This window comes from Notamacropus eugenii, chromosome 4 (assembly GCF_028372415.1).
Source record: "Notamacropus eugenii isolate mMacEug1 chromosome 4, mMacEug1.pri_v2, whole genome shotgun sequence".
Taxonomy (NCBI): Eukaryota; Metazoa; Chordata; class Mammalia; order Diprotodontia; family Macropodidae; genus Notamacropus; species Notamacropus eugenii.
Window position 1 is genome coordinate 37,497,883 of NC_092875.1, and position 9,561 is coordinate 37,507,443.

General features: G+C 50.9%; 2 protein-coding genes across 3 annotated transcripts; both read right to left on the bottom strand.

Annotated features, from left to right (window-relative positions):
- Positions 1-295: 295 nt before the first annotated feature.
- Positions 296-7,974, bottom strand: DIABLO (diablo IAP-binding mitochondrial protein). Of its 2 annotated transcripts, none has more exons than XM_072600584.1 (6): positions 7,348-7,974; positions 5,890-6,010; positions 3,647-3,778; positions 2,888-2,998; positions 2,598-2,694; positions 296-1,128 (listed from the first exon to the last, which is right to left on the bottom strand). In XM_072600584.1, the coding sequence occupies exons 1-6, from the start codon at positions 7,395-7,397 to the stop codon at positions 893-895; spliced, it is 747 nt and encodes a 248-aa protein (XP_072456685.1). In that variant the 5' UTR covers positions 7,398-7,974; the 3' UTR covers positions 296-892. The 2 variants fall into 2 exon arrangements, with proteins under 2 accessions (XP_072456685.1, XP_072456686.1); XM_072600585.1 differs by lacking the exon at positions 7,348-7,974 and adding an exon at positions 6,670-7,116.
- Positions 7,975-8,050: 76 nt separating this feature from the next.
- Positions 8,051-8,738, bottom strand: LOC140499329 (uncharacterized). Its single transcript, XM_072600586.1, has one exon. The coding sequence runs from the start codon at positions 8,390-8,392 to the stop codon at positions 8,141-8,143; it is 252 nt and encodes an 83-aa protein (XP_072456687.1). The 5' UTR covers positions 8,393-8,738; the 3' UTR covers positions 8,051-8,140.
- Between the last annotated feature and the right edge of the window lie 823 nt (positions 8,739-9,561).

Below are 9,561 nucleotides of genomic sequence, written 5' to 3' on the forward strand. Positions count from 1 at the left end.
CCAAGAGCCTGGCTAATGGATGGAAGGTATGCAGTGGGGCTGGTGGCCCCACAGGGCATCTCAACCAAACTCCATCTTCTCTACCAAAGCAGAAGTTTTTAAAGAGACAAGTGGGCTCCAGGTAGTGAGTGGCTTTTCTACAGACCCTGGATGTGGCATAATCCTGGCTAGCTTCATTCCCTAAAGAAAAACTTCACTAGTACCTTAAACATGCAAGAAAAAGCACCTTTTTTTGTGGCAAAAACAGAGAGAAGAGACTACTAAAAGGACACAAAGCAACACAATGCAAGGAGAGTTTCATGTAAGTGAGTCCTGTTTCATGCCAAGTATAAACATGTTTCATGAAGTACTTTCCCCAATTGTGCAGCCAGGCCTTCTGGAAGGGCCAGGTCAGGCACTTATCTTAGCCATCCTTAGACTAACGGTAAGACAGGTCAAAGAGGGAATGAACTTTAAAAAAAAAAATACTACAAGCAGCCCCCCTCCCCCCAATTCATTTCCCACAAGAAGGAACCAATGCTTAAATAACTTACATCTAAAAACCTGGATAGGGTTGAAAATGGAGGTTAACTTACTAGTTGAATTACTGGTAGGAAGGCTGTGTCCCTTGCCCCCAGGTGACAGAGGGAGCCCAAGCTTCTCTCCAGGAAAGGCAGTCAGAGGAGTCTGAGGGGGCTGCTGAGGGCAGCTTTCATGACTTGAATGTTTAAAAGGTGTCTGGAGCTAGATGGCTATAAACAAGTAGAGGGTGAGGTGTATGGGACCTCTGGGTCTCACAGAACTTGGAACCTGCTGCCTAACTCAAGAATGGTATTACTCTGAGTGAGCCCCCCCACCCAAGGCGATCCAGATAACCGTATTCACAGTGTTAGTGCCTATGGGAGAGGCCTCCTCAGTCCTCCCGTAAGTAGGCCTCTTCTTCATGGTTTACCAGCAGAGATCCCCCAGGGCCTGGGCGCTGGGGTGAGATCCCTTCTTCGGATTTCTCTGAGCATTTGAGGCGTAGCTCTTCGGTCTGGGCCTCTGCCAACTTGGTCTCAGCTGTCTGGGAGAGCTGGCGTACTTCCTGAATTTGAGTCTTCACCAGCTGAATATGATTTCGAGCATTAACTGAGGCCTGATCAGCACCTGGAAACAGATAAAGCAAAGTAAGTCAGCAGCAGAGATAGGACGTGGCAGGCAGTTGGCTCATGAGCCGGTAAGGCTTCTGGGTGAGAACAGGCCATAAAACCATGGGAGCCCCCACAGGGCTAGAGTTCTGTTTAGGAACTTGACCTGTATCTGTGCACTTAGGTTCTTGGATTTCCTTGGAACCCCTGTACTTCATGCTGCTCAGAGGTTGTGCTGCGTGTGCGGCCCCCAGCCCCTCTTTCCACGGCTCTCCTGCATTTCACAATCAAGGCATTTCCCTATAAATGTAGACATCAGCATCTTCCTCCAGCCCTTCTGCAAGCATGCTAGAAAACCGGCCTTCCCATGTCACTTGGGTTAACTGATGGGAAACAGAACCTCAAGGCTCCTACTATACTAGTTAATGTTGCCTTAAGGGCTCCCTCTGGTGTCAATCTGCAGACTAAAGTTCTGATTCACTTATTTCCTTGCAACATTAAAACTGAGCCTTGGTTACATGCTTGCAAAATGGGGATGATAATAACGCGTGCATGACCATGTTGTGAAGAAAGCTCTTTGTCAACAAAGTACTCTAGGAAAGCGAGTTCTTAACAACTGTGGTGGTTTATGGGTGAGAAAACAAGCTCCGAGATGTTAAGCTACTTCCAGGACATGTCTCAGGAAGGACAAAGTAAAGCCTGTGAATACAAGCCTGATGCTGTTCCCATGAGGCCCCCCGCCTCTCCCAAGAAAGTTCTAATTCTTCCCACAGAGGAAATGTAACCTGGGATGAGCTGTTACCAACCAGTTACGTGATCCAGGCCTCAGTTTCCCACTCCATAAGAGAGGGAGGGCCTTGGCCATCTCTAAGATCCAATGCTACATGGGGCTTAGTTCTTCAGACTGCTCGGGCCTGGCCCCTGAGCTCTTCATGTCTGATTAACGAGTTCACATCCCAGCTCTAACTGCAGCTCTCCTCCCAAAAGCATCCACAGAAGGGACGTGATGTTCTTCACCAACTAAACCCTTAGCCCCTCCATCTCATCCTGCCCAAGACCAAAGGGCCTTGCTTTGAAACACACTCAGCAGACAAAGGTTTCTGAGAAGCTCAAAGCACCTGGGATGGCAATTAGAGCCTGGGGCCTCGATGCTGGCTCTGATTTGGTCACTGACTTACTGTGTGACCCTCTTTTCTTTTCTTTCCTGGGATTCTCCATGATTTTGACATTCTAATCAGGTGATGCTCTTTCCCTGGCAGGAGACAGCCCTGGGCCATGCTCTCAGGCTGTCAGGAAGGCTCCATGCCAGAGGGGAGGCAGCAGCCAGGTCTCCCGTTACACCAGCAGGCTCCTCTCTCTGCTCCCTAAGAGGACAGAGCTGTGGGACTCCAAGCTTCACTGACAACCTGCCTGTCCTTGGCTGAGGAGGGGTGGGGGCATCTCGGAATCCCGCCTGAATGATCAACCTTTGTCTGCTGCTGGGCATACCTGACTGGTAGGCTGCTTCTGCTGCCATCTCCGACAGACTCACGGCGGTCATCCAAGTCGTTTCTAACTTTAAGTACTCTTCTTGTTTTGAAGACATCTGTAAATTAAAGAAAGCATGTGAACCACCAGAAAAGCAGAAAGGTCAAAGCCAGCAGAAATGACTTCCTTAAGAGGGCAGTGTTTTATTGGAAAGTTAGTGTTGAGGTAACTCCATTTCACAGTTTGTTTCCTGGATGAAATGAAGTGGTGACAACTACAAATTAGTTTGTTGTTTCTGATTTTTTTTTTACCTCAACTCTGGCTCCTATGATCACTTGCCACACTGCATCTTCCTCTTGAGAGTTCATTTTCCCATGTAAACTTGTATATTGTCGGTACAGAGACACCAATGTGTAAACCGCCTGCAAGTAAAGAGATGTGTTAGTTTAAAAGGAAGGGTCTCAACAGGATGGCCAGACCAGAACTGGGCAATTAAAAAAAAAATTCACTAAGTACCCAATGAGGGGAAAGCTCTGAGTGAGGTACCTGGGCCACAAAGCCAAAAATGAAATGGTTCCTGCCTACAAGAAGCTGCCCTTGTATTGAGGCCAAGTACTGGAAAGAGGAAGCCAATGGACACCTTGAATGCCACTACAAGGCCTAAGGCAGCATCTACAGTGTTTTCCTGGGTTTAACGATGAGCAACCAGATTCCATCTTTCTCTAGAGACTTTCATCTTCTTGGTATGTGTAAGAAATAGCTTTTGACTGATACCAGGTCTTCTGGAGTCAATTATAGGGTTTTCCAAGAGCCAATTAATCTAGGCCTGGAGCTTTTCTTCCTTGTCCTCATTCCTACTTCCAATCTCTAAACTCCATCAAGATGCTGCTTCACTAGGGGAGGAAAAATGCAGAACTGTCAACATTTAATACTTGTTTGCTAATGACAATACAGTTGAAACTGATGGCCAAAAGAAGACATAAATAACCTTTTCACGTTGCTGATCCATGGTAAGTCTTTACCTCACAGATTTAAATGGCTGTAAATAGCCCTGTTGAGGACGAACTTACCCTAGTGTACTCTGTGATGGCTTCAATCAATGCATATGTGGTTTGTGAGAGAAAGGTGGAGGTGCTGTCAGTCACCATGGAAATGGCCCTCCTCATCAGTGCTTCATTACTAAGAGAGTGTGTCTCCGACTTCTGAAAAACAAGGTGTTAGCACTGAAGGTCAGGTTCATGCTCAAACTCTTGCCCGTAAGAGAGCAGACAGTAGAAGCCAGCCCTCCACACAAAAACCTTAGGACACAAGAAGCAAACTTTTCCCTTCCTTTAGGGTGAATCTCTCCGAATAAGGCATCAAAATATTTTTGTGATAAATAAAAGGAAAAGAGTTTCAAGTGATAATAACATTCAAAGTTATTTGTACACATACACACACACACACACACACACACACACACACACACACGCTTCATACACAATGATACTAAGTTATAGAGATACCACAGAAGCTTCAAACTAAATTAACATTTGAGGGAAAACATGTTACTTTGACCTCGGTCCACAAGGTTAAAAAAAAAAAAATCCTCTCTTGTAATCCCTGCTACCAGGAAGGCTGAAGCTGGCGATTTTTTTTGAGGTCAGGAGTTTGAATTAGAGTGATCTAAGCCAGTCTGGTGTCCACACTAAGTCTGGCACCAATATGGCAAGCCCCGGAACCTGGTGGGATGAAGGAGCCTGAGGAGGGGTGAACTAGCCCAGGATGGACACAGAGCAGGTCAAAGCTTTGGGCTGATCAGCAGTAGCATCAGGCCTGTAAGTGGTTACTGCCTTTCTAGCCTGGGCAAGACAGAGAGATCCAGTCCTCTTCCCCGCAATAATCCCCTTTCCTCCCACTGGAGACAAAGAGAAACAACCAGCTTCAGTTAAACAGTGGTAACAGCTGGGCCAGGCTATAGCCAATTGGGTCTGCCTTCTTCTAGAGTGAACAGTTGCCCCTCTGTGCCTGCATTGTGTTGCACTTGGCTTTGCCTTTCCTCAACATGTTTGCCCTTTGCTATTTTTAGTGTAACTACATGGAACAACTGGCTGATGAAAGTAGCTGTAACATGTATCCTGTTCTTTCAGAGGTCAAGCTCCCTGGATGGTACTCAATTTCTCAGGAATCTCATGAAACTCAAACTTGACAAATAAAAGTTGCTTTACTGTACGACATGGGCACCATTCTATTCAGCAAGTACTGGTGGTACTTGTAACACCATCTGAACTACTACTTTGGGAAGGGTGGAAAAAAGACATGCAGACCTATTTGCCTTTAATTTTTTTGAGGAAATATGGCTTACACACACAAAAACACCACAAACTAATAAAGCACTGCATCTGTAGAAACAAGGGCTTAAGTACACAAACACTGAAGGTCACTCAATATTAACTGTAGTTACTGGGGGAAGGTGTTGAGCTGGGCTTGGAATGATTGGTAGATCTTGGATAGGCAGAAAGGAAAGCCAAAACAACTTGGTGTGTTTTGGCAACAGTGATAAGACAACCCAGTACAGAAGACAGGGTTCATGTTGGAAAGTACTGGGAGATAGTTAGACAGATTGGTATGGAAAGAAGCCTTGAATTCCAGAAAGAACTTGGACTGAATTACAGACAAGAAAGCACCACTGAGTTCTCAAGTAGACTAACCAATCAGTCCATGAGCTAGTCATTGGGAGATATTACCACAATAAAAAATTGCCAGCTCTGTACAGCTTCTGTAACTCAAATTTCAAATAGCACTGTGCCAGTCACTAGAAATAAAGAGCTAAAAATAAGAGAATCTTTGCCATCAGAAAGCTTACATTCTATCAGGATGATATGAATAGGGTTATGGTAGTGTGAAGAAAAGGAAGGAGTATGACCGTGATAACTGGAGGTTAGGAAACTTTTTGTACTACATCAGTAACAATACCAGGACATCTGAAAGAGTTTGAAAATTGAAGGTAACTTTTAAAATAATGGATTACAGCCTGAGAGGTCAAATACTGAGAATATACATTTCAGAAACTTTAGCACAAAAGTTACAGTTGAAGCCATTAGAGATTGTGACAAAAATACATATGACTAATTTATCTTACTATTGCATTAAAAAAAATGTTAAGGGATCCCAAAATGTTAAGTCAAAACTTGTTGCAAAAGAGGCTCTCCCTTCTCTGGCATTCACAATACCAGTGCTTCCATACCTCATGAGAGCTGAATTCAACAAACGTTTATTGAGCAGCTTTGTTCAAGGTGCTAAAGACACTAACAAGTATATGACTGTACCTTACCTGTGCTATAGGAACTGCACATAGGGTTACTCCAAAACCCACTGCCACAGTTTTGTGCCAGGGTCCCACCAAATCTGAGAAACGGCATCTCCTCCACTTTGCTCCAACTGGAACACTCTGCCTGTAAGTCAGAAATGTTAAACATAATGAAGGAGAAGCCAAATTTGAAGAAAATTTGGATGAATCAATCAAAGGTGCTCTTTATATTATTTTTGGAGGGAGAAGAAATGCTAGATATTTTTCCTTGCCTACCCTGCCCAAACAACACTAACTAGTTCCAGTTCAGTATGTTCACAGCCACTCAAGAAAGTATTGAACCTGAAATTTTACCAAGATAGACTAATGTGTATTGTCAGCTGGCAATCCCGGGGGAAGGCAGGGAGCGAACTAGCCACAGGCAACATCACCAAGAACAGGGACACCCCAGGGGACTCCAGGTTAGAAAAACACCAGTCAGGGCTCCAGCTTTCCTCAGAAACTAAAAAGCACTGAGAGTCAGCAGGGACTGAGCACTGGGGTTCCCAAGGCTCACTGCACCTGGCAACTCCCTCGAACCCTTTCTGTGCTCAAATAAGAAACTCTTGGGGGTCGGAAGGCCTGGATTTGAGTGTGGACTTGGTGAGACTTTGAAGTCTCCCCTGGTCTCCTCGTCGTTAAAATGAATGGTACCACCCCGGATGGTCGGGGGAGTATCTAGTGAACTCTAGAAGGCTAAAGAAATGAGTTACAGGAGCTGTACGGGCCGACAGTGTTCATCGTGGCAGCCTCTCCCAGACTCACAAAGCTGGCTTTGGTGGCCGGGACGGAGGGGTTTCTATGAGATCTCTCGTCCAGTCCAGGGGTCCGCTGACCCTTAGGAGTCAGTCCCATCCCACGTGACTCCCAAGTTAACCGTGAGGGCGCCAGGGAAGGCGCGGGACCCGCCTGAGCTCCGGGCAGGGCAGCCGTGAATGGGGGCGCTCTACTGTCGTCCCCATTTTAGAGAGGAGGCCCGGAGGTTGTGCCCAGGGTCACACCGGGACGGTGGGGGGCCGAGGAGAAGCCTGCTCGCCCAATTCCACCCCCAACGCCGTTTCCACTCCGTGCCACCCCCTCGGGGGGCCGGGCACTCGAGCCCTCTCCCGCAGGCATCGCTCCTTGAACAAGCATTTATTAAGCTCCTGCTCGTGCTGGTGCTGGGGGCGCAGAGACCGTCCTGGCTGTCAAGGAGCTTACGCTCTAAGCAAGGGGGAAATGGGCCCGTGCTGGGTCAGGAGTTGGAGGTCAAAGGTCTGAACAGAAGGTGTTCGGGGGGGCGGGGGGCCGAGGCTCAGCAGACGGAAGGACCCAGGGCCGCAGAGCCGGCCCCGAGGGGGCAGAAGGGGGCTGGGGAAGGAGCCGGACCTCCGTTTTGTCGGGGTCGGGGCGTCGGTGGCGGTTTGTCCCCGCCCTCTCGTGCCCCGCGCGCGGCCTCAGTACCTGAAGAAGGAGCCGAGGTTACGGAGAACCCAGCCCCTCAAAGCAGCCATTCCACAGCGGTCGCCGGAAGTGATACGATCGCCAGGTCCCAGCACCTGATAGGACAAGAAGACTTGGTCCCGCCCTTTAGGTGACGCAGAGGGGGTGGGGCTTCGAAGTCACGCCCTCCCAAGAAGCACGGCTGCAGGCCACGCCCCCCGAGAAGGTGAGGGGAAGGCCCTCCCCAAGGGACGGGGAGGAGGAGCGCGCGCGACTGTGGGCCCCTCCCTCGGGGGAGGTGCGTAGGGGCGGAGCACGCCAGCTGTGGGTCCCGCCTCTAGGGAAGCTCCGCCCCCAAGAGTTAGGGAGGTGCTTTCGTCCACGGAGGAGGAGGGAGAAGAGGAGCCCGCGCGGCCTAGGCTCCGCCTCCAGGAGAGAGGGGGGTGGGGGTGGGGAGGAGGAGCACTCGCGGCCTAGGCTCCGCCTCCAGGGGCGGTGGAAGGGGGAGGAGCCCCGCGGCAGCGGACCCCGCCCCCAGCGCCTCGGAGCGCTAGGTCCCCGCTGGGGAAGGGGGGGGGAGAAGGGAGAAGACCACGGAGGAGGACGAGGGTCGGTTAGAGGCTGAAGGCGGCCTCGAGCCGGGCGGGTGGAAGGGCTCCACTCTCACGTGGCTCTCCCGGCCCGCTGCCGGCGCGAAGTCGGAAAGTTTGGGCCGGACGGGCGCCAGGTCCCCGGGGCGGGAGGACTTGGTCGGCCGCGGCCGTCCGCGGGTCCCGGGGCAGCGGTCCGGCCGGGGCCATGGCGCCTGGAGCTGTCACTTCAGCACCAGGAAGTAGGTGGTCCAGCCGGCCAGCAGCAGCGCCCCGATCAGCACGGTGTAGCTGAGCAGCACGAAGGCCAGCAGCTCCCGCAGCGTCCGCAGCACGTGCACCGCCCACGAGGACCGCATCGCGACCCCGCTCCGGGAGCGCCCTCGCTCCGGGAGCGCCCTGCGGGAAGGGCCGAGAGAAAGCGAGCTGGAGCCCCGGCCCGCCGTCCGCTGTTGGCAGCCCGGCTCTCTCTGCATATTTAATGCGGTAATGGACCTTAATGGACTGGCCGCCCGCCCAGCTGGGAAAGGTCCCGCGGGGCTGGGGCTGCAGCAGCCCCCCTCCTCGGCCCGGCCCAGCCCGGCGGGGGTGGCTAGCTGGCCCGGCTGTCCAGACGCTCGCCTCCCTCGCCCCCACCCACCTGCTCGTCGGAGCCCGGAGTTCGTGGTCAGCCTACAGGCGCTGGAACTTTCCTTGGCCAGACTTCTGTCCTCGGACTCTCCCGGCAGAGCTGCGGCCCAGTGCCACTTCGGTCCACCGGCGGCCCGGTAGGGTCCGGAGTGGAGCCCAGCCCGACGGTGAGTGCGCACTGAGCCCGTGGAGCTCCGGGCGGAGCGAACTAGGAGGGGCCTGGGGCCGGAGGGTCCGCCCCCCAGCTCCTCCGCCCGCCAGTGTCAGGGGTGCGCCTTTCTGCGTGGCTTAGTCCTGCAGGACTCGTCCCGCCCTTTCTGGCCTGGGTTTTCTAAAACCCAAACCTAACCGGGTGTGGTCCAGGCGGCTTCTATATATAACTGGCAGCCTCAGAAGGAGGGTGGGGGGAAGGTTCACTACTGCAGACCAAGGTCACATTGCACCGAGGGTGGTGGGTCCCCAAACTAAGGCTGGTGTCCTAATGAGAGGGTGTCTGGTTTTTGTTTGGAAAGTGGAGAGGGCAATGGGGCTGGCAAAGATGAGAGATCAACAGATTTACAGCTGGAAGGGACATAGGACTTATGCGGAAACTGAGGCCCACAGGTCACATAGCTAGTAAATGGCAGAGCTGGTCTGGACTGTACTGTTTCCAAATCTAGGGTTCTTTCAGAGATTGGAAGTGGGGTGAACTAGTGCAGAGGTCATAGTAACCAGAGATTCAAAAAAAAGATGTATCCTCCATTTCTACCTGTTCCACCTGTACCCCCTGCTGAGAGGGACAGGTGAACCTAAGCCATCCCCTACGCGTAACAAAGCTTAACAATTCAAGAGCTTGTGCTGTTTTGGGGCGATTTTGTTTGGAAGGAGCATATTTTAAAAGTAGAGAATCTTTTTTTACCTTTAAGCAAATAAACTGGATAGACAAACAACCCTATCAACCCTTTTCTCAACATCATCATCCTGGGGTAAATGGTTCCTTAATTTAATCAGGATCTCTTATTATCAAATTATTGCC